At 34.9% G+C, this 25,447-nt stretch overlaps 1 protein-coding gene across 1 annotated transcript in view; it reads right to left on the minus strand.

The window, feature by feature from the left end:
* Positions 1-589: 589 nt before the first annotated feature.
* The window catches only part of Cpne3 (copine 3), a 57,229-nt gene continuing 32,371 nt past the window's right edge, over positions 590-25,447 (minus strand). The window contains exons 8-16 of the mRNA XM_026383970.2: positions 20,543-20,641; positions 17,618-17,704; positions 16,848-16,907; positions 16,193-16,326; positions 11,027-11,081; positions 10,894-10,945; positions 7,222-7,355; positions 5,763-5,999; positions 590-3,640 (exon numbers count right to left, since the gene is read on the minus strand). Of these exons, the coding sequence (XP_026239755.1) occupies positions 3,530-3,640; positions 5,763-5,999; positions 7,222-7,355; positions 10,894-10,945; positions 11,027-11,081; positions 16,193-16,326; positions 16,848-16,907; positions 17,618-17,704; positions 20,543-20,641 (969 nt within the window). The 3' untranslated portion in view covers positions 590-3,529. The remainder of the gene's footprint in view (positions 3,641-5,762; positions 6,000-7,221; positions 7,356-10,893; positions 10,946-11,026; positions 11,082-16,192; positions 16,327-16,847; positions 16,908-17,617; positions 17,705-20,542; positions 20,642-25,447) is intronic.

The raw sequence follows: 25,447 nt of genomic DNA on the forward strand, positions 1-25,447 counted from the left end.
TATGAAACTTTCCTTTATTGTACCTAGAAAAGTATATTGAACCCATTTGATACTTTTAAACAAATAAATGTAAAAATAATGACATCCCCCAAAATGTTTAATTTAGTAAACTATGATATACAGGCCACCAAAAAAAAAATACCATATCCATTTTATTCAATGGTTTGAATGTTCCCTCCAAAAATCTTTTGAAATTTAATTGCCAGTGTAACACTACTGACAGAGAGAAACTTAGGTCATGAGGACTCTTCCCTCATGGATGGATGAATGCTGCAATTACAGAAGTGAATTAGTTAATGTGGATGTGATTTCCTGATTTAAAACAACAACAACGTCAACAGCAAAATACCTCTGTCTCACATGTGCTCACTTGCCCTTCCACCATGTTCCACAGAGATCCTTGCCAGATGTAGGTGTTAGGCTCTTGAGCTTCCCACCTCTATTATTTATTAATGACCCAGCCTGTGGTATTTTGTTATAGCAGCAGAAGATGGATTAAGATACTTTATTTCTAGCTTTTCTATTTTTTTGATAATATGTAGAGAAAGAATAAAAATAAAAACAAGACACTATTGTGTCACATCAAGAAGTAACTTTATCCAAAGGGAATTCATATAGAAGATCAATTAACATCAATTCATATATTAGTAAGTTATATACACAGTATCACATAGGACATCCATATAAATGCAAAATAGTCTCTCCCAATTTCCACCAAACTTCTGGCTACCTTCTATGACATTTCCATGATAAAGTACAAACTAGATGAGACTGATTGAAGATGGCTTTCTAGGAAATTTACAAAATGAAACAGACAAAAGATTGAAAAAAAATACAGCATAAGCAGCAATGGGGCCCTGAATTAACTTTGGAAAGGTTGCCTAAGCACTACCCAGAGTGAACTGTTGTAAATCCCTGATCAGACTTTAAATTTTTAATGTTCTTACAATTTCCATTCTAATCACAAGGTGAGGTGACTAGGTTAGTGGGTTATACTACTTTCTTGCTAAGTGCATGAGAAATAGTATGTATTCCCAGGAACTGTCACTTTAATATACATTTGTAATATACCTGATTACATGAGATGTAGAAGTCCATTTGGTTATTTTTTTTCTTTAAATACATTTAAAGAGTGGAGGGTATCTGAATGAATGGTGGCACAACAGGGAAAAGGACTATTTTAATATAAAACAATATCCAAACATTCACACAGCATGTGAATGTTCAAATGGTAAGGATTTTATACCATGATAATTCAGAAACTGTAAATACTTTTATTTCAAACTGAAGAAAGGTACCAATTACCTTTATTTGTTGAAATCATAGCCCTTATGAATAACACATCTATAATTAAACGGATCAAGAAATCAATAAAGAAAAATATTTTCTAAAGGGAACAATTCTGGTGGAACCAGAATAAAAAAATTATGAAGACCAAATCAACCTGACAGTGGTGACTTCCACTTGTCCCATGAAAATAATGGCTGCTTGTGACCAGAGGTTTCCAAGTGGCCTGTACAGGTAACTCCAGGGCTGCTGAGGATGTGGTTAAGGAAGGAACATGAGGAGCAGGCCCAGGGCACTCAGAGAGGCTCCTCTCCTACCTGTTCACCCACACATTGAGAAACTGTATAAGTCAATATTTAAAAGATTTCCTATATATAAAAAGAAAAATCTAAAAACCATAGCAACATATTTATGCTGTTTCCAAGTACACAAGCATATCTATACTGCTTCCTAACTGAAATTAGGACCTCTGAGACAACAAAGGCTCCAAAACAAGAAAGAATGATCAGTTCTTTCTCCTCTATTGACAATGCTGAAATCACTTATTGACTACTGAACTGTCCCACGGAGTGGAAGCCTACTAGATAGGTACCTTCAAGTTATCAGCATATACCCGGGGCCCAGATAGCCAAGGGAAGAGTGGTGACTGCTCACCTGGCTAAGCAACCATGACAACAAGTAGCTCCCTTCTGAGCCGGACCTTGGCAGTGAGCTGTTTCTGAGAAGCCAAAGCTGTTCACAGCTGACAGCTCACCTCCTTTAGATGTTGAAGAGAATAAGGGCCGTGAGCTGTGGTGCGGGTTTTCAATGATACTGAGAGAAAGGTCTACATGTTGCTGTGTACATCCACTTAAGGGTAAACACACAATTATAAATGATAAATTATTAATTGGCCAACATAGAGCTATGCACAATGCTTGGCACATAAGTCCTCCATCAAATGTTACTGAATTTGTTTCTAAAAATGTAATGCTTACCTAGTAATATGTTCTGAAGGGCAATCACCAGGAAACAAAATTATTCTTTAAAACAAACAACCCAAAAAAAAGTGCATTAAATCCACTCTACCCTAATGTAGTAGTGGAAAGGGATTTTTTTTTCTTTTATTTTTTTTAAAGTTATATCTGCTATTATACTTAATGGAATATATTTTGGATTTAGGAAATAATACATTATTAAAATGTGATTTCAATAATAGATAACTGCTATCAAATAAAAATACTACTTAACAAAAGGAGAAAATGCCTAAATAAATCTGTATAAATCAATGTATGTGACCTTAGCAAGGAAAGTAAAAAATTTCATTTTCTTTTTTTCTTCAATAAGTAAAATCTTTCATCAGAAACAAATGGAATTCTGAATTTTTACCTTATATGTTTGGTCCTCATACCTTTTCTGGACAAAGCAATACTAACCTATTTAGCAAATCTCAGATTAAAATAATCTAACAATGTAGATATGGGACAACCTGTAACTATGCATCTATAGAGTCCTGAGCATCATATTCAATCAATGAAAAGAAAGGCCAAATCTGAGCACATTTACAGTATTCCACAATGAAAAAAATCTAGAAAGGCAAATAAAAATAGCTTACTCATAAGAGGTTCTTCTTGTTGATTGTATATTTAAAAATTGAGTATGTACTTTTCCTTTTCATGAAGTACTATGAGAGTTCATGCTGTTTTGTAAATTGTGCAGTGTCTAAACTGTAGCACAAATCTGGTGCACTATAAAGGTAGTTTTTGCCCAGTGGAAAAAGACTGAATCCACAGAAACAAATTCAATATTGTCTAATTTAAGAAGCTTTCTCAATCAATAGTTACAGACATTGACCTGTAAAACATTTACTGTGAACAAAGTACAGCCACCTGAAAAATCACATCATCCCAACAATTTTTCACTCTTTCTACTGACAAACATTTATAAATGGCAATTTTATTATATAAAAGTAAACAACAAAAAATCAGCTTTCCCCACACTAGGTTCTAACCCAAATAGGCCTAACTGCAATTATTGTAAATCACTAGCAATCACTGAATTGATTGGGCAAACATGGACTTGGCACTGTCTCCCTCAAAAAATATAAAAACTACTCTTTAAACAGATATAATTCAAATAGAACTAGGTTTACATCATGAATGCTGGGGTAAAAGTACATAAAGTAGCAGATACATGATTGTGTGTAAGAAATGGCATTGTTCCTTTTAGCATAAGAATTCTGCTTAAGTGGACGCAGCTCCTTTTATTTCACTGCTGGATTCTTGGGAGGAAGGAGCTTGTATGTGTTGAAGTAGCCCACCACCTGCTGGGGAACCTCCGCCAAAACACACTGGGCAAGTGCTTCTTTTGGAGCCTTGAGAAAAATAAAACCAAAATAACTATTAGTAACCAAAGATTTACTGTTTTTTTTTTTTTTGGTAGGGGGGAGTACTGAATATTGAACCCAGAAACACTTTACCACTGAGCTACACATCCCAACCCCTTTCCCTTTTATTTTTTAATTTTGAGACAGAGTCTTGCTAAATTGCTGAGGCTCTTTCCTCAACCTCCTAAATTGCTGGGATTATAGGTGTGTGCACCACCATGCCCAGCTTTACTAGTTTTTGATAAAAGACAAGAGACATTTTATCAGCCAGTAAAAAGCTGGAATTCCCAGTTCCTAGGCTTGTATTTTTTCTTAGGAACAGTCCACAAAATACGGCATAAGCTAACTAACCAATGTTACTTATAATAACCAGTGTTACTTATAATTATCCCTGCTAATACATGTTCAGGCCTTTTTTGGTGCCAGCCTTTTAAAATTTGATGATTTTTGTTGTTGTTGTTGTTGTTGTTTGCTTTTTTTTTAACTTTTAACTTGGTATTAAATTATTTTACTTCCTATGAATCTATTATTATTTTAAAATAATAATAGATACATAGGAAGCTACAAAAATAAAGAGTGGTCCCATGTATGCTTTACCCAGTTTTGTCCAAAGATAACATTTATCTGACTATAGGTCTAAACCAGGAAACTGATATTGGTACAATTCACAGAACTTATTCAGATTTCACTGGTTTTAGATGCTCTCCTGTACACCATAAAAATTCTTAACATGACCACTTTTCTCCTCTCCCATTATTAGTAGAAATATAAAATGGTATAGCCACTCTGGAAAAGTTTAATAATTGCTTTAAAATTCAATATTCAACTACCATAGGACCCAGCAACTGTATACCCAGGTTTTATCCCAGAGGAATAAAAACTTATGATCAAAACAAATGCATGAATATTTATAGTAGCTTTATATGTAATAGACAAAAACTGGAAACAACCCAGATACCCTTCAATGGGTGAATGGTTAAACAAACTGTGGTACATCTGCATCCTAGAATTCTACTCAGCAATAAAAAGAATACATGTAAATAGACTTTCAAAATAGCTTTAAGTGTGATTACTGAGTCTGATAGCCTTCTATGAAGGTTATTTGAAAAGAGTAATATTCACAATCTATTTATATTCATACTTTATGTGATTTCTATAATTTCACATATCAGATTAAATTTCACACATCATTATAAATCAGATTTCTATATACTCTTTTCAAAATGACAACCAATACCCAGGACTATCTTTTAAAAATCACTTTATAATATTACTAGGGCTTATAGATCATTTGTAAAATATGGCAGTATATTTAGTTGTTATGAGAACAACTAATAAGGCTTTATTACAACTGATACAATGGAGGAAAATGGAAAGTGTTTAAGCACAGGTGGATAAGATCCTTTAACACAAACATTGTTTTTTTTTTTTTTAAAAAAAATAATATAACTACATTGAGGGGGGGGGGGATACATGCAATAATGCAACAACCTGAGTGACTGACAGAAAAATTATTCTACGTGGAAAAAGATGAGTCCCAAAATGTTACATTCTGTACAATTCCATTTATGTAACATTCTTCAAATGACAAAATTACATAAATGAAGAACAGATGAGAAATTTCAATAGGTTAATGAGGGGTCAAAGGCAGAAGGGAAGTGGATGTGGCTATAAAAGGACAACACGTGGGATCTTTGTAGTGATGCATCTTGACTGTATCAACATTAGCATCCTGGCTGTGATTCTGTATTATAGTGCCATATGATGTTACCACTGGAGCAAACTGGGTAAATCAGTCCTCCAAAAGATTTTCATCAAACCAACTTCCAATCTGGTAAGTTCAGCATATACTTGGATAGAATTTTTTTCTGTTGTTACAAAGGTAAAGACAAAATAAACCTTACACTATTCATAATAATACCATTTTAATAATCTATCATATAAACTACAAGGAGAACATAAAATACAACCATGCCATATCCAATAAGATCTCTCATATGAAAAGTCATTTATACATCCTTGAATACTGCACCAGTAGTCAAGCGCTTGATTGGAGACAGTATCTGTGTTCAAATACCTTAGGGTTTTAATAGAGAAGAAAGGTACTCACATTCTGGAACTGTCTGAAAGGCACAAACTGGACAATATCTCTGATGGCCATCTCACCAGATGGGGAGCGAAGAGGTCCCCCATCACCATCCAGAAACTCCATGGCACTGAAGTCAGCTCCTCCGACTCCAACGATGATGATGGACATAGGCAGCTTGGCAGCATTAACTATAGCTTGCCTGGTTTCATCAAGGTCTGTGATGACACCATCAGTAATAATCAAGAGCACAAAATATTGCTGCCAAAAAAAAAGGGGAAGTATATCCACTGATAAGGTCAAGGTCCCAAACAATAAAAGCAACGATTAATGATATTTCTAGCCTGAAGAGTCATTTGGTCTCTCGCTCATTTTCCTCTCCCGTCTCTACCCAGAATACCATCTGCACAAAAAATTCTAGGATTCTCTGATGACAAGGAAATTGACTTTTATAAAAACTGTAGGTTCATGAAAAGTGCAACACACTACAAAATTGGGTTGGCAAAATAAACAGATGCTAGGCATCTAAATGTCCAAAGATTAACCTTCCACTATGCATAGGAATAAACATCTTTATTTAACTGAAACATTAACTACGTCCAAGTATGGATCAAGGAAGCAAGTAGAGACTCCATTCTCAAAAGATGAAATACATATGGAAGTAATAGAATTATTTACCCAACTAAAATACACCTTTTAAAAATGGACATAGTTTAAAGCAGTAAATCTTTCTTTCAATTTTGTCATTTCTGAATAAAACTTTTCAGATATTAGCAAAATGGTCCTTAAAGGTATGACTCCATCTTTTGGACCATTCTAGTCTAGAATGGAATAAGATTTCTAGTAGTAGTTAACAGGTACTGTTTCCTGTGACCCAGCACTACACACATTATATGAATTTTCTTATTCATCCCTTTGAGCAACTGTTGGATGCAACTTCCCACACCTCACTTCTGAGAATACTGAAGCTAAGAGAGATTGGGATCCCAGGTACAATCAGCAATGGTTAGCTAATTCAAAACTCTGTAGTACTGTAAGAAATTTGTGGGGCTAGAAATATAGTTCAGTTGGTAGAGTGCTTGCCTTGCATGCACAAGGCCCTGGGTTTAATCTTAGCACCACAAAAAAGAAAAAAAAAAAGAAATTTGCAACAGCAATTGATGTCAGTTTCCCCAAGCCTTATTTTGTGAAGTCCACCTCAAAGAGGTAGACAATAGCTTTTTTTTGGGGGGGGTGGGTAGAAACTCAAAAATGCACTCAAAAGACAGAGGGGAAAAAAACAAACTTATGAATGCATCATTTTGTTGTTGCCTTTTAATTATTGCTAATTTAACAACAGATATTACTCACAAACCAACAATGACTATATCATTACCTCTTCCTCTTGACTTTGTATTATGACAGGCCAAATAAGCAGAAATACTGCAACAGAAGCAACTACCGATCCACAATTTTCCCATTTCCTGAACACAAGAACACTTACAGAAGCTGTCTTCTGTTGTGTGGCTGCAGCTGCAAACCTAGCCACATGATTTATGATTGGAGAAAAATTAGTTGGTCCATAGAGTTTTATCTGAGGAAGACAGGTCCGATAAGCCTCTATGATGCCTTGGATTCCTAGATCCCAAAAAAGGAGTATTAAAAATCTTTAAGCAGAAAGTGTTGATTTATAACACTAATATAATCATATATCAACATATGTTACTTCAAGAAGCCAAATATTCCATTCAGGTGCTCCTCTAAGCACCACCCCCCGCCCCGACACACACACTCACATAGACACACACATGGAATTGGGGATTAAAATTAATAACACTTTACCACTGAGCTACATCCCCAATCCTGTTTGTTTGTTTGTTTATGTTGTGACAAAGCTAAGTTGCTGAGGCTGGCCTCAGACTCGCAATCCTCCCGCCTCATCCTCCCAAGTCATTGGAATTACAGACAGGAACCAGCATGCCTGGCTTCCTCTAAACTATATGACAAAACTCCATGGCCACGCTCTATTGCAAAAACCTACAAACCCAGCTCTCCCTCAGTAGAAGTCATGTATTCTCACGTCAGCCAAATTATCCATTAGTGTACAGGACTATTACATTTGTGCTTAATATTGAGGTGATCACGAATGGGACTCTGATGGAAAGAGAACCATGAAAAAAGTGTTACATCATACAACTGATGATAAGCATAAGAAAAATTACTGATAAGATGAAAAAATATTTGTGTATAAGGCCAAAGGTTCTATAAAAATATCTTATGGTTATAAGCTAATATTAATTCTAGTTAATTAAATGATACAAAGGTTTATTCAACAACTTAAAGATTAGGCACGGTAATAATAGACTATATTAGTTACAAATATTTACCTCCAGGTTATCTATTAGATTTTGCGGTAGAAACAGTAATGAATTTGCTTATAAGACACTGCCCTGGACCTGGAGTGTTATTATAATAGAAAGATGGACAACATTTGACTAGCTTTGACCAACGCATGTCAATGGACATGACAACCACATCTAAGCATGGATGATTTCTCTAGCTCTGTTGCTCTTTCCCTCTTCCACAGGAGCAGTATAACCCAGCAAAGAGCTATTCCTTCAGCTGAGTCCCAGAATAAGCCACTGGAGGAGGGATACAATCTTGTAGACAAGAAATAAACTCTTCATCATAAGCCACTGAGTTTTAAAGGTCTCTTATAACAACAGCACAACCTGATGAAAGCTGAATGGCATTCCTCGCAAAAATCACTTCTAGTGAAACCTTTTTCTTGTGTATGCACTGTGGAAGATGTCCTCAACGACACATGGCAAAAGGGTACTAGAAATTATAAAGAATTCCCCACAATCCTTGCTAAAATCCTTGGAAATTTCACACACACACACACACACACACACACACACACAATTTTAATGTAAACCAAAGTAGGCCTCTTTTTAAAAAAAAAATTATTTATTGATGGATCTTTATTTAATTAATTTATTTATATGTGGTGCTGAGAATCGAACCCAGTACCTCACACATACTAGGCAAGTGCTCTACCACTGAGCTACAACCCCAGCCCCAAAGTAGATCTCTTGCTTTAAAAAGAGCCAACAGATCATAGACCAACAAGGGAGAGAACTGTATACTTGGTCTAAAAGCTTCATATGACCAAGTCTCTCCTCTTAAAATTTAAGAGTTATAAACTTAACTCTTGGCCATGTTGAATTTTGAAACAAGTAGTCTTATGAACAACCTTTGAGAATATAACTAATTCACATATGGAGTTGATTTCACATGTATAAGATAATGTTGTAACTAGGTGTCAATCCAGTAACAATAAAAATAATAAAATTAACATTAGCTAGTATCAGAATCTTTCACTGTAATGACATACACAGTGGAAATTTGAGCCTATAACTATAGTGATAACAATTTTTTTTCATGTCTATCATCTTTGTTTGCTTTTCAAACTGAAGGTATAAACAATTCATTTTTTTTCCACAAATATCAATAACCTTCAATTCCTTAACTAAAATTGAGTTATGCCAAAATCCTTCCTTGCATTAAAGGAACAAGTAAGATGATATTTCTAGGCAACTGTATTCAATGATTAATTGAAGAAAGGCAATTAAACTTCCTTGCTTTAAAATAAAGTTGTATGGGGATAGGAAGGATACTAGAATGAATCGGACATTATTACCCTATGTGCATATATTACTACATGACCAGTATAATTCAACATTATATACAACCAGAAGAATGAGAAGTTATACTTCATTTATGTATGATATGTCAAAATGCGTTCTACTATCGTGTATATTTACCAGAACAAATAAAAAAACTTTACCAATCTGCATATTAAATAAATTATTAATATTTTCCAAGAAAAAAAATAAGGTTGTATCTTTTTTTGCCCATATAGCATTTCTTTCATCTGAGACCAAACTAATTCTTTTTCTAGACTATAAACCAAAAGTAAAAAATCTGGGCTTGGTAACATGAGATGGGTTCATATCATTTGTAGAGCAAATGTACTTCTAAAAGGAATTGTCACATATATAGTCCATAAAAATGATTCCAATTTCATCATAAGCATGAATCACATTCTGTAAAAATAATATTTCCAGTTTCAAAGAAGTCACAACAAGCCACTGACACTGCATTAAAAGAACACTGCACTCATATGAGAAAAAAAGGGAGAAAATCTTCAGGCAAACTGTCCCCAACCAACTGCCCCACACTCTTCTTCCTTATGAATATTGTTTAGGAAGAGAAGAAAAGAAGACCTTCTTCTATTGGAAAACTGTAAGTTTTGTAATTGTTAAAAGGACCCTTTTCAGGGATAGGGTTGTAGCACAGTGGTAGAGTGCTTGCCTAGCATGTGTGAGCCACTGAGTTCGATCCTCAGCACCACATAGAAATAAATAATATAAAAGTCCATCAACAGCTAAAAAAAAATTTTAAAAATATATCCTTTTCAGAACTTAGCTGATTGTCTAGAATTATAAATGATGCTTGTGATCCGACACCTACCAGCCTTCCTCCAAGTTGTTCAGTCTTACATAGTGGGACATTTGGCATTTTAATTTGACTGTTTAATATGGCAAAAAGAAGGAAGCACTTGGATATTTGAAGCATTGGGGAAAAAGTGAATTGAAAGACACATGTCTGCCTCCTGATTTCAACACAGAAAATCTGCTATAGGTAACAATTCTTGGTTCCTTCCACCTATCCCATCTACTTATAGAATGTTGTTTGAGTTACACATAATTAGATACTTTTCCTTTGTAGAGTAACTATTACTCTCAAAAAGGCTTCAGATGAATTATAATTCTGAATTACTCATTTCATTGAAAGTTTATTATATAATCAATTTATGTGTGAAAATACTTTTAATATAAGTTTTTTGTTGAACTACTCTCAAGATTATGAATTTATTTTTTTGTTCCATTAAACCTCAGAACCTTTATCACCATAATACTGATTTTGCACCATAATTATTATTACTACCCTAACTACAAACTGGTATAGTTTTTCTACCTTCTCTAACAGAATATGTCACAAAATGAAACCTAGACATGTGATTGAGTAGTTTTAAGTCACAATAAAAAACAAGTAAGAAAGATAGTGAGGTCTTTCAGCTTCAAGTCTTCATGTTTACTTTTAAACTTACCATTACAGTAGGGATTGGATGGATTAAAGTTTATTGGAAATTCATGTGATACCTGTCAAAGATGAAAGATGAACTGATGAATCCTGTTTTGCTTTTATAGCAAGCAAAGCTTTAAAATGAGATTTCCTCTTACCTGCCACTGAGGTGGTATCTGAGCTCCAAAACCAAAAGCTGGAAACATCTTATCACTAAAATGAAAATTTGAGAAAAGTGAAATCTTGTGTTTTTTTTTCAAAAGAGAGTGTTGTGTCTTCACTCATAATAAAATCAATGTGAACTCATTTTTAAAGAATTATTAAAATCTCAGAAAAGTATAAAACAACAAAGATTACCTATAGCTGCCAGAGAGAACCATCAGTTGAAATAGTTTTCTTTGCATGAGGGAGAAGCAATGTTTCTATAAATTTTATAAAAATGGAATTTATATTTGTGATTTATAACCCATTCTTTTCTATTTAGATATTACACATCATTTCACTGAACAAATGTGTAAATAAAAACCCATAAAGCCCTAAAAATCACAAATGTTTACAGTTGTTTGCAACAAATTCATTAGGCAGTAAGACCTAAACTTGCTGATTAGGTTATTTGAAGCATTTATTTATGCCACTTAATATAAATATTCTTAAATTTGGCCAGAAAAACACAGTGCAAATGCCAAATATCATAAAACTCTCAGGTTTTTGGAGCAAAAATGTATGAATATTTGGCCCGAGGATTTAGGGATAGGGACTGTGTGCACCTGAATATTGACATCATATGAATGACTAATGAGTATTCCATTATATGGATACTTTCTCATATCCATAGTGATAGATGGCCAATGTAATGTTATCATAAAACACTGTAATGAACATACGAATTTTTCTACTCTGGATGTTCTTTGTAAATTAATTCTTAACAGTCCTTTTTGCATTGAATATGGAACCTATGTCATGTCAAATATTTTTTCCAATATGTAATCTGTAACTTTATTTAGAATATTGTTCCTTTAGTTTTTAATATTAGTGGATGTAAACACATAAAAAAAAGTTTCATGATTTCTTTTGCTTGTCCTATTTAAAGTCCTTTCCACTTCAAGATAACAAACAATTCATACATATTTTCTCCTAGAACTTTCAAGGTTTGCTTTTGATATTAAACTTCTAATTCATCTGGAAAGTAGGATATGGAGCAAAAAGTGCTCCCCTCCAACATCATTTCCTCCTTCCTTACTAATAGAACACTTGAGCTGGAGACTCCACCTCCCAGCTTCTCTGGGATGGATGTGGTCTGGAATTAGGTTCCAGCTCAAGAGATGTGAGTAGAGGGATTTGTAAGCTGCTTTTGAATCCCGACAAAGGAATGCACTTGCAGTCCCAGGTCCCTTTCTCCCCTTCCCACTGGCTAGAGATGAAAACCAAGGAAGCTGCCCTGAACCCAGGAACAGAATCTGTAAATGGAGAGGAGCAAAACTGCCCAATCAGTCCTGAGATATTTACCTCTCTTCTGGTGAAGCTGCTCTGTTTTGGGGTATCCATTTTATCAGTTTGGTCTATAATTTATGCAGAATAATATGCTAATATTTACAGGTGTGACAGGGATTCAAATAAATTCTTATTCAGTTTCTTCGCTGTGACAATCCCTTCTACTTTCTAAAATGCTAACTCCATCATATATTAAATTCACTTATACGTACACGTGGGTCTCCTTTTGGCCTGCCTGCTTGCTGCTTGGTTCCACTGGTCATGTACAAATTCTACACTTTAGCTTTAAAATAAGTCTTAATAACTAGAGCAAATTCTTCTTCACACCTCTCTCTCTCTCTCTCTCTCTCTCTCTCTCTCTCTCTCTCTCTCTCTCTTATCTGAAGTTTTACTTGTTTTTTCCTGATTCCTTTTTCCTTCTAGAAAATTTTAAGAATCACTCTGTCAGGGTTACATTCCAATATTAATTTAAATTGATAAATTCAGATGAAATTTCACATTTTATTTCATTATTATACCTATCTAAAAATTATGAGGTATCTTTCCATTTAAACAAATTTCTTTCTTTGTTCTTCAGTACAATTTTGTAGTTTTCCTCGTTTTCATTTTTTACTGCAATATGAAATGTAACTTTTCTCCACTAAATTCTTTTTAAATTGGTTATTGATAGTTGGTAAGAACCTGATTTTTTATTTTGTGTTGTCTCTGACCACCTTTCTGAATTCTTGACAATTTGTAACATTTTTATTTTTCAGTTGATTCTTTGGGGTTTGAATTCATTCCTTGCAGATTTGTTAGAATTTACACATGAAATTGCCCTGGCCTGGTGCCCTTGTATGGACTGACTCTTTGAGAATGGACTATTCAAGTTTTCTGCCTTTGAGTCAGCTTTGATAATTAAGAGCTTTCTTTTTTTTTTTTTTTAAAGAGAGAGTGAGAGAGGAGAGAGAGAGAGAGAGAGAGAGAGAGAGAGAGAGAGAGAGAGGAGAGAGAGAATTTTTTTTAATATTTTTTTTTTTTTTTTTTTTAGTTCTCGGCGGACACAACATCTTTGTTGGTATGTGGTGCTGAGGATCGAACCCGGGTCGCACGCATGCCAGGCGAGCGCGCTACCGCTTGAACCACATCCCCAGCCCAAGAGCTTTCTTAAAAATCATCCATTCATGTGGATTTTCAAATGTAATGGCATAATATTTTACAAAGTATTAATATATTTGGAGTTTTTTTCCTCTAAATTTATGCTTATAATCTTTTTCTCATTACTAGTGTTCTATGTACACTTTCTCTCTTTCATGGGGGTTAGGGTTGCCAAAGTTTTGTCTAAGTTTTGTTGAACTTCCAAAAATAATCATTTATTGATTTAATTTATCAAAATGGTGATTTTTTTTTTCCTTTTACCCTTCCAAATCATAATCACAAGAGCATGTCTCTAGAGCCCAATGGCCCAGGCTCCATCCTGTCTCTGCCAGTTATCAGCTGATTCTGAACGAGTTACTTAACTCCCTGGATCTCAGTTTTCTCAACTGTATGGTGCAGATCATACAAGTATCATCGCACAGAGAAATGTGAGGATTAGACGTGTATTAAATAGAAAGTACTTTAGGGCTGGGAGTGTGGCTCACTAGAATGTTTGCCTAGTGTATACAAGGCTCAGAGTTCCATCTCTAGCACAGTTATAAAAAAAAGAAAAGAAAGAAAGAAAGTACTTTAAATGGTCCCTGACATATAATAGTTGACACACACATACAGGAAATCTATCATTATGACTAAGATTGTCTTCCACTTTCTAAAATGCTAACTCCATCATATATTAAATTCACTTATACATACATGTGGGTCTACTTTTGGCCTGCCTGCTTGGTTCCATTGGTCATGTACAAATTGCACACTTTAGCTTATTTTAAAGTCTTAATAACTGCTAGAGCAAATTCTTCTTCACTGGTCGGTCTCTCTCTCTCTCTCTCTCTCTCTCTCTCTCTCTCTCTCTCTCTCATTTGAAAATTTTCTTGTTTTTTCTGATCCCTATTTCCTTCTAGAAAATTTTAAGAATCATTCTGTCAGGGTTGCATTCCAATATTGACTTAAATTGATTAATTTGTACTTACTATTCTTTTATTTTGTTGAAAAGTTAGTTCATTTGTATTCGACTTTTCGTATTTTTTAAAAATATTTATTTATTTATTTTTAGGTATAAATGGACACAATGCCTTTATTTTTATGTGGTGCTGAGAATCAAACCCGGGTCCTGCTCATGCTAGGTGAGCGCTCTACGGCTGAGCCACAACCCCAGCTCCTGACTCTTCGTATTTAAGAATAAAAACAGAGGGGCTGGGGTCATAGCTCAGTGGTAGAGCACTTAATGAGCATGTATGAGGCACTGAGTTCAATTCTCAGCACCACATAAAAATAAACAAAAAAAATGGTATTTTGTTCATCCAAAATTAAATATTAAAAAAAAAGAAGAGATGGAAATTGCTTGAGTCCAAAGGTTCAAGATCAGTCTGGAAAACATAGCAAGACCTCCATCTCCTAAGATAGCCAGCCAGCCAACTAGACAGACAGACAGATAGAAGCACGTAAAGTTTAAAAGTTTCTTTATAGAAACAGGGCCAGTTACTGTCTTCTTGGTGTCCTTTATTCCTACATAGTCTATTATTACAATTTGAATTCCTCTTTGATCTAAGAACTATGCCTTTCCTTTTTTGTTGTTGTTTTTTTCCACTGCAGTAAATTTAGAACCCGTTTGTTATTAACTTCCAGGAGGCAAAGAAAGTAATCCTATAAATTTCTACTTTTTAAAAATCCCATTATAATTGTGTTACTTTGAAAATTTTATTATACTTCTATACTAGCTATTTTTAATTTGAAATATTTCAGTACTGTTTATTTTCATCTTGGATTATATAACAAAGTATTCTATAAAGTAACTTTTTGTTTTATGTAAAGATTTTTGCCTTCAAGTTTACTAGCCTGGTAAGGAATTGCCAGTTTGCTTTAGATTTGTTCACATTTGCCTAAAAAATTTGCTTCTGAATTTTGCCAGGACAGATTAATAAAAAGCTACATCAGTATGTAAGAACTTCTATCATATATAATAACAGGCAAACACAAGTGAAAATTTATCCTGAGCAGTAATAGATTTGCTAAAAAAAATTACTAATGCATATTTTTATATTGTTTAGTAAACCTTCACCATTATTCAAATCTATTTCAAATCTTTTTACATTTTTGTTTTCTTTTGTACTTTTTTGGTGCAGCGAATTGAGCCCAGGGTCTCATGCATGCTAAACATATACTCTACTACTGACTTATGCCAGGCCCCAACTCTATTCAAAACCTATCCACTGCACATCCATTCAGAATATTTTGTAGCAATTAGATTTAGTTACCTTTTAGCACTTGTTAAAAATCATTTAAAAAGTATTTGATGACTGCCAAGGAAACATATTTAGAAATAGTTTTTACTATTGTTTACAAAATGTGTCCCTTGGACTTCAATCACACATACAACTTATCTAATGAATAAACCCCAAGGCAACCAGATCAGAAAAATAAGACTCTTGTTGACTTCAGTCAGCTATTAAATAAAAACTCTCTGTATAACACTTTGTAACTAAGCACAATAAGAGGTGAGAGATCATAGGTAAATACTAAAATTGTCAACAAAGAAAAGAATAGAAATAATAAACTAGAGAAATTTTAGGGAGAAAGCTATTCCCTCCAATACCCTCATTCTACCACCCGGATCAGAGTACCAGTCAATGAAACAAAAACTGGCCCTTTCTGGGGAATTATGAAAACAAGTGTTTCAACATTTCCAAAGTCATACTCACGCATCATAATCTTGAATGACCAGTCCCACAGACCAGATAGCAGTCAAATACTCATTGACACCATTGGGGCTGATGAAATGGAGGGAGTCCGGAGACCTTGGGTCACCATTGGAGCCAGTGAAATCCACTCCCACCTGCCAAAGAACAACAGCAGCCCTTACTAAGGAGAAGCAGGGGCACCTGTAGGTGATGACCAAGAAACCTCAGGGGATAAGACACAAATGTTCATTCCAGAGCCTGCTACAATCATTTTCCTAACAAATGCCTATTTCTATGGACAGTTAAAGCCTCAACATGAGATAACCTGCTATTGTTTTCCTAGTTTTAAATCATGAATCATTATACCCATGACTCAGACTTAGGAGTTGTTTTGTGCAAATCTATTGCATTAATGCTTTCTATTCCTTAAATTATTGCAGGATAACTGCTCATTTGTACATATCCGCTTTCTCTCAGGAGAAAGAGTTCTTTCATCAACAAAACTAAAATTTCCATGAGGAACCTAGACAACCTGTCTGAGGTCTCTGAGGGAATCTAAACAGACTGTGCAAATTTCATCACAGAGTCGGTTTGGCAATAAACAAAAGAATGCTGCAAAATGGAAGGGGGAAAGCAATGTTTTATAGCCTGTTAGAAAAGTGAGTGTGTTACTCACAGTAAAATTCAGCTGACATCCTCCCATGATGTAGTCAAGGAACGTACATTCTACTGTAATCTAAAAACAAATAGCAAACTGTTAAAATTAAAACTCTCCTACTATACAAAAGAAACAAAAAAGCTTTCTGGCATAAATTTTAAGACATTATAAACTGAACATCACATGGTATAAAAACATGGAAATCACACCTGCATTCAAGTACAATGTACTCCTGCCCCTAAATGTCATGAATCTATAAGATTTATTTCAGGATAATTATGGCAATGCTAAGTAAGATGAGAATATTAATGGCCAAAAATGAAAGACATTCACTTTAAATTTTAAGAGATAACAAATGAGCCTCATATGTCAACAGCTTTCATGAGCATAATAATAAAGAAATCATACTAAAAATATAAATTAAAAAACTTCACTTCTTCACTGTAAGAAATTTTGACTTTTTCCCTCCAGTCATAAGATCTCATCTTGAAATTATAACCAAGAGAGATGCACTGGGTCAGGCCATTTCCACTAAAGGGATAGAAGAATACTCTGAATCACATTTCTGAAGATAACAGACAACTTTAATACTCTTTGTCTTTTGCTACAGGTTGTCAAATCTTGGAAGTAAAGTTTCCAGAAAGATTCATTTACTGTTTCCCACTCTATTCTTTCCCCTAAAGACGCTCAACAGATTTTCAACTGCCTAAACTACTCGTTTGATATAAACCATAATGACAGAAGATCCCAAAATGTGATCTCATTATAAGCCATCAAGGGAAACTGACCTCACAGTGTTTCACGCTGATAACACCTGAATTCTTATAGCTTTTTTTCTTTTGCCTCTTTTTTTCATTTATGCATTCATATTCAACCTATAGGAAGAAAACACAAAAACGTTAATTTTTTACCAGCAACCATTAGAAATGTCACTGTGAATTTAAATGTACAACCTTTCCCCTTGGAATGAAACCATTTACTGATATAGGTCTGTTGCAAAATACAACTCTGAAACAATTATGTAAAACCTCAAGCATGTGAAATACTTATCAGTTAAGTTTCCAACAATTAAGGCACTCCTAAAATGGCACGTCTTTAAAAATAGTTCCCAAGTTTAAATTTTGCCAAATTTTCACTGTCATGTATAATAAGAACATAAGAATACTCAACTAATACTTGATAAATTGAGCCTAACTAGCTAACAGTAAGTCATTGATATACTTCCAACAGTCACTACTAATGTTCTAAGAATCAATATCTTAAAAATATATTTGATACAGTGATGTAAACTGAAATATGTAAAACATATTCTTCGATGGTTCAAGATTTTGGCAGTCTTAGTCATAATCATAAATATTAATAAATGAGCATTACAGATGCAGAAATGCCCTCAATAGAATATTCATTTATGCTAGATTACTTCACTTCATTAATTTATCCTTTTACAAAGTATCTACCAAGTGACAGGCACTGTGCCAGGAAGACACTGAGAATGCAGAGACGCTAAGACATGGCCCTGTTCCTTGGTCAAGTCTTTGTCACTGCAACAACAATAAAAGCCTCCTATGTCACAGAGAAAAGGAAGGATCAACTCAGCCACATTCAGGAAAGCTTTACATGACCCATAAAGTATCATACAGTATTAGGTCACTGTCTTATAAAAGCAGGTTATTTCCTGATTCTGGAATAAAACAATGAACTGAAACTAGTGAAACAACAACTAGACCAGTCCATATTTAGTTAATCTGGGTATCTTGCATAACTTTAAGCATTCAGACTTTTATTATTTCTCATTTAATTCTGCCTTAAAAACTTAATAGAATATTTACAGCTGAAGCTCTTTGTTGTTTTAATTCAAAGATTGTCCATCTTTGTATTTCAACTGCTTAGGTGATTTAAGGTCTTTCTTCCTCCACACTAGCATTTCTGTACTTGCTACGTCCAGCACCTGGGCTGTGTGACTAGGGATTAGGAGCAGGACTGCAAGTCTCTGTGTTACCTACTGGAAATGCTAGTCCCAATATGTTTGCTCTAATCTCATTTTTCTCAATTATTTAAACCAACTGGCTTACATGTTTTATTTATTCACCTAGTTTTTTTAAGGTTTGATCTAAAACTCTCTGTACCTTCTTTTAACTCACCTCTCTTAGATGACTAGGTAATAAGACCTTCTCACCTAGCTGTAATCTTTTTTCTCTCAAACACCATGTTTGTATTTTCAAAAGTAGATGTTACATACATGAGCATTACTCATGTCTCTAAGAAGCTAATAAACAATTCGTATTATTCTGTTCAAGTAAGCTACAAAGAGAATTAACTACTTACTCAAAGTAGAAGGGTAAATAAAACACTCTGGAGTAGTGTCCTTACGGCCACATTAGTGTAGAGACAGAAAGTTTCAGTTTTTTTTACTCTAATGCGTAAGTTAAGATGCTAAACTGAATATAGTTAAAGTAGTCAAATGATAGTTGCCCCCCACTTGGTACCAGGAATTGAACCCAGGGGCTCTTAACTACTAAGCTATATCCCTAGCCCTTTTTAAATATTTTTTTTATTTAGAGACAGGGTCTCCCTAAGTTGCTTACGGCCTTGCTAAGTTGAGGAAGCTGGCTTTAAACTTGCAATCCTCCTATGAGAGCCTCTCGGCTGCTGGGATTACGGGTATATGCCACCATACCCAGGCATCAAATGATCTTAATAAAAGTCATCTGAAGCATCATGAACTAAGCTTTTGTCCTCCCTGTATGTAAGGACAAATCAAAGGCAAGCCAACTGTAAGAGACCATGCAAAAGTAGCATAAGTGTATACAATTCAAGTCCAGGCACTTGTCTGGCATAACAGATATTAACCATTGTGACTAGTGAAATGCAAAAAGCCTTAAGCAAAGGACTTTTGATCAAATTATGTGTGCTGTCTTAAACAAAAGGAAATGAAACCTCTAAACATAAATGTAACTTGGTGAGAAAGGCAGTCTCAAGCACAAGAGCTTTTGATACAACCTTGGCCATTTCAGAATGAACCCTGGGCCTAGAATAATTCTTTACTTTAACATGAGAGTCCTTAAAGCTGATACTGGGCTTATCGCCTATGTGGAAATACTCTTCCCAGTTTCATACTCAACGAGGGCTCCGTCGTGCTACTTAAGCCTCGGGGTCAATGGCAATCAGGCCCATCCCTGCCTCTCAGTATTCTAGACTCCTCAGGGGAGAGGCAGAGACCATTCACAAAAGCACACACAGAAAATGGCCTTGATTTGGCAGCCAGAAAGGACCTGCTGGCTCTGGGGGACTGACACCTACTATGAAAGCTGACCTTGCTCTACCTTTTCTCAATATACAGTGTTAGGTCATTGTCTTATAAAAGTAGGTTATTTCCTGATTCTGGAATCATTGAACCTTTCCAAAGTACAATGGGCAAAGTGTTTGGACTTCCACTATAAATGACTGACATCATGATGATCCTTGCTTTCTTCCATAGCTAGAGTCCTCAACTGGCATTAGTAAATCATCCCATGCTCAACAAAATTCAAATATAAATTTTGGACTACCTGATTATTAAACTAGCAAACAAAAAAATTCCATTGATTTTAGAGCATTACGCAATACAGGGAAAAAACATGGTTAAACTGTTTGCTATGCCAAGAAAAATAAAATAAAATAATAAATACACAGCAAAACTATATAGTATATATAAATTCAAAGACATAACTTACAGGTGAGCTTCTGGAGGCTTCTTTCAGTTTTGTCATGGTCGTTTGAAATGTTCCAATGAGATCATGTGATCCATCATTGTCATAATCATAACATTCTACCTGGAATTAAGTATAATAAATGAATCAATATAATTTCATTAAAAAGTACTGATGGCAATAAATGTGACCTATCAAAAATGTCCCATTGACCCCAGCTATCCTTGAAATGGGGCACTAAGATAGATCGCAAGCAGATGACAAAACACAAAGACTGTTCAAATTCCACATTAAGAAGTTTTCAGCCCCTCTTTCATACCCTCTATAAAAACTGATAAAAAGTAAAATGGAATTACATCTTCTTGCTCATCCGCTTTTTTACCTTGTTATCACTATACAATGGCTAGAAGCCATTATCTAGAGAAAGAAAGGAAGTTAATATCCTAGGCAGCTAAAAATTATACAAGTCCTAGATAATTTAGAATTATGGAAAAATATATTTCATTAAGTACAATCTGGAGAGGTTAGTCAGATGTGCATCATTCTGAGAGTCACAACTCTCAAAATAAAGAGAAAAAGTCCTGAGCCCACTGAGGGAAGTTATCTGTCCCAGGTCATATTTACTCCATTCCTGCATCAAAACAGAGTGAGCTCTAATCTTAATCTGGCTCTTATTAAATGTGCACCTACTGTCCTCCCCCCAACCCCAAAGCAGAGAAGAGAGGGGAAAGTATTTGATTTATGCGTAGTTTTATATTGAGTTGATGGATGTAACTACAATGTAAACAATTAACAGAACACTAAAATACTCTTTCCAATGAGAAAAATAAGAGGGTGTGATCTATTAGCAAGCAGAAGTGTTCAAGAGAAGCTCAAAACTGACCATAATGGTTGTGAACATTCAACACCAATGCTTTATAGTACTTCATATTCAAAATAGGTTATTTCATTTCTGTGAACATTTATTATGTGAAAGGTGCACATTCTCTAAATAGCCTTGTGAGGTAGTTGGATTAAGAATCCTCTCACTATTATTACCATTTTACAGAACTGAAACTTGGAGGAATTAAATAAAAAGTCTTAGAACATGGTATGCCTGTGTGGTTACCAACAAAGGTAAACCAAAACTGTGCTGAGGACACTTCTAAAAACTTCTGGAGTCTGTGCCTCAAAATCAAAGCTTATAAATGAGAAGGAACTTGCATTTGCCTTCAGCCAATTGAGAGCTCCAACTTGCTACTATCCACAAAGTTATACTAGTCACAAAGTTAAAATGTCCAGAATTTTTATATGTTCGCTTGGCAAAATGATTATTTTTCTTCTCAGTTCTATACACGAGTGTTCATCATGAGTGGACGTCTTTTATTCCTTACTTGTATTTTCATTATTCTTGTTAACTCTAAACATCAATCAATCAAAACAAGCAAGTTCTAGAACTGTTAACTGTGAGCAGTAGTAAGGCATTTGTTTAAGAAATGCTTGACAGAGACCACCTTGGGAACTGAGGCCCAGCCCAGATCTTCCCACACCTACCTGCACAGGGCCCAGGCCCAGGGTAGGTCTGAGTTTGCCACCACCACACTCCCCACCTGAGAGCCCAAGCCTAACCCACTTCCATCTTAGGAAACTGCAGACATCGCCATAGCCCTCCCCACACCGGAGCCCCTCCCTTTCGACAACAGTCAGGGCCTAAAAGCAGATGCATATCAGAGCAAGCATCCCAAAGAAAGTGTAAGGCCCACCATTTCAGCTCCATCTCTGTAAGACATTGTATCCATCTTGGGGCACCTCCACTGCCCTCTCGAGTTACCTCCCCTATTGCTGCCACCACCTTTAGTTGCAGTAACATACATTGAGGGTCACCAGCAGGGTCTGGAAGCCCAACATCAAGGCGAGGTACAGATAATCTGCACAACCACAAAGTTAAAATGCCCAGGGTACTATAAGAATAATAGAGAATAGGACAGACATCAGAATACATCAGACACTAGAAAGGCAATATGTCAATCAATGGAAGGGAAACTGATGTGATACAGCAATTTGTATACGGGGTAAAAGGGGGAGTTCATAATCCACGTGAATCAAACCGTGTAATATGATGTATTAAGAACTATGTAATGTTATGAACGACCAATAAAAAAAAAAAAAGAATAATAGGGTAGAAACTGCAAGAAAGGAAGATACATAGACAACATGGAAACAAAAAAAGAGGGAGGAAAGTGCCCCAAACAAACAAGGATACTACAATAACAGAACTCATGGACAGTGAAGTTGATGAAATGTCAGAGAAGGAGTTTAGAAGGTTCATAATTAAAATGATCTGTAAATTAAAGAAGGACCTAAATGAGCAAATACAAGCAAAAATTGATCACTCCAACAAAGAGCAAATACAGGTCGCAAAATATTACTTCAAGAAAGAGATAGAGATTCTCCCCCCGCCAAAAAAAAAGTCAGAAATCCTTGAAATGAAGAAAGCAATAAACCAAATAAAAAACTCAATAGAAAGCATAAGCAACTAGATCACTTGGAAGAATGAATGTCAGATAATGAAGACAAAATATACAATCAGGAAAATAAAGTTGACCACACAGTGAAGATAGTAAGAAACCATGAACAGAACATCCAAACTTATGGGACAGCATCAAAAGTCCAAATCTCTAAGAGTTATTGGGATAGAGGAAGGCACAGAGTTTCAAACCAAAGGAATGCACAATCTCTTCAATGAGATAATATCAGAAAATTTCCCAAGCACAAAGAATGAATTGGAAAACCAAATACAAGAGACTTACAGGACATCAAGTGTACAAAATTATAACAGATCTACACCAAGGCACATTATAATGAAAATGCCTAACATACAGAATAAGGAGAGAATATTAAAAGCCACAAGAGAAAGGAATCAGATTACATATAGAGGGAAACTAATTAGAATATGTACAAATTTTTCAACCCAGATCCTGAAAGCTAGAAGATCCTGGAACAACATATATCAAGCTCTGAAAGAAAATGGATGCAAACCAAGAATCTTATTTCCAGCAAAATTAAGCTTGAGATTTGATGATGAAATAAAAACCTTCCATGATAAACAAAAGTTAAAAGAATTTACAGCTAGAAAGCCTGCACTTCAGAACATGCTGAGCAAAATATTCCAAGAAGAGGAAATAAAAAACAGTGATGAAAGTAAGAAGAAAGAGGGATTGCACTAAAGGAAAAACTAATCAGAAGAGAAACCATGTCAAGTTATATACCAAAAATGGCTGGGAATACAAACCATGTCTCAATAATAACCCTGAACGTTAATGGCCTAAACTCGCCAATCAAAAGATATAGACTAGTAGACTGGATCAAAAAAAAAAGACCCAACAATATGCTGCCTCCAAGAGACTCATCTCATAGGAAAAGATATCCTCAGACTGAAGGTGAAAAGGTTGGGAAAAAGCATACCACTCACTGTGGAAGCAAGTAGGGGTTTCCATCCTCATGTCAAACTAAAGTAGACTTCAAGCCAAAGTTAATCAAAAGGGATAAAGAAGGACACCACACACTGCTCAAGGGAACCATACACCAACAAGACTTAACAATTATAAATATATATGCTCTAAACAATAGAGCACCTATGTTAATCAACAAACTCTTCTCAAGTTCAAGAGTCAAATAGACCACAACCCAATAATTTTGGGTAACTTTAACACCCCTCTTTCACCACTGGATAGATCTTCCAAACAAAAGCTGAAGAAACTAGAGAACTCAATAATACAATCAATAACTTAGATTTAACTGACATATATAAAATATTTCATCCTTCAACAAGGGAAGATACTTTCTTCTTAGCAGCACATAGATCCTTCTCTAAAATAGACCATATATTATGCCACAAAGCAACTCTTAGCAAATATAAAAAAAGGAGAGATGCTACCCTACATTCTATCAGATCATAATGAAATGAAATTAGAAATCAATGATAAAATAAGAAATAAAAGCTACTCCAACACCTGGAGACTAAATAACATATTACTGAATAAACAATGGGTTACAGAAGACATCAAGGAGAAGATTAAAAAATTTTTAGAGGTGAATGAGAAAACAGATACAACATATAGAAATCTCTAAGACTATGAAGGCAGTTCTAAGAGGAACGTTAACTGCATGGAGTTCATTCCTTAAAAGAAAAAAAAAAGTCAACAAATAAATGACTTAACATTACATCTCAAAACCCTAGAAAAAGAAGAACAAATCTACACCAAAAGCAGAAGACAGGAAATAATTAAAATCAGAGTTGAAATCAGTGAAATAGAAACAATTGAAAAACTGACAAAATAAAAAGTTGGTTCTTTGAAAAAATAAATAAAATTGACAGACCCTTAGCCATGTTAACGAAGAGGAAAGAGAAAACTCAATTAGTAACATACATGATGAAAAAAGAAATATCACAACAAAAACTAAAGAAATACAGAAGATAATTAGAAATTACTCTGAAAACTTTTACTCCAATAAAATAGAAAATATCAAAGGCATCAACAAATTTCTAGAGTCATATGATTTGCCCAAATTGAATCAGTATTATATACACAATTTAAACAAATCAATTTCAAGAGATGAAATAGAAGATGCCATCAGAAGCCTACCAACCAAGAAAAGCCCAGGACCGGAAGGATACATAGCCAAGTTCCACAAGACATTTAAAGAATAACTAATACCAATACTCTCCAATTTATTTCAGGAAATAGAACAAGAGGGAGCACTTCCAAACTCATTCTGTGAGGCCAATATCACCCTGATTCCAAAACCAGGCAAAGACACATCAAAAAAAGAAAACTTCAGACAAATATCTCTAATGAACATAGGTATAAAAATTCTCAATAAAATTCTGGCAAATTGAATACAAAAACATATCAAAAAGATAGTTCACCATGATCAAGTGGGTGTACT

The sequence above is a fragment of the Urocitellus parryii genome, chromosome 7 (genome assembly GCF_045843805.1).
Source record: "Urocitellus parryii isolate mUroPar1 chromosome 7, mUroPar1.hap1, whole genome shotgun sequence".
In the NCBI taxonomy this organism is placed as follows: domain Eukaryota; kingdom Metazoa; phylum Chordata; class Mammalia; order Rodentia; family Sciuridae; genus Urocitellus; species Urocitellus parryii.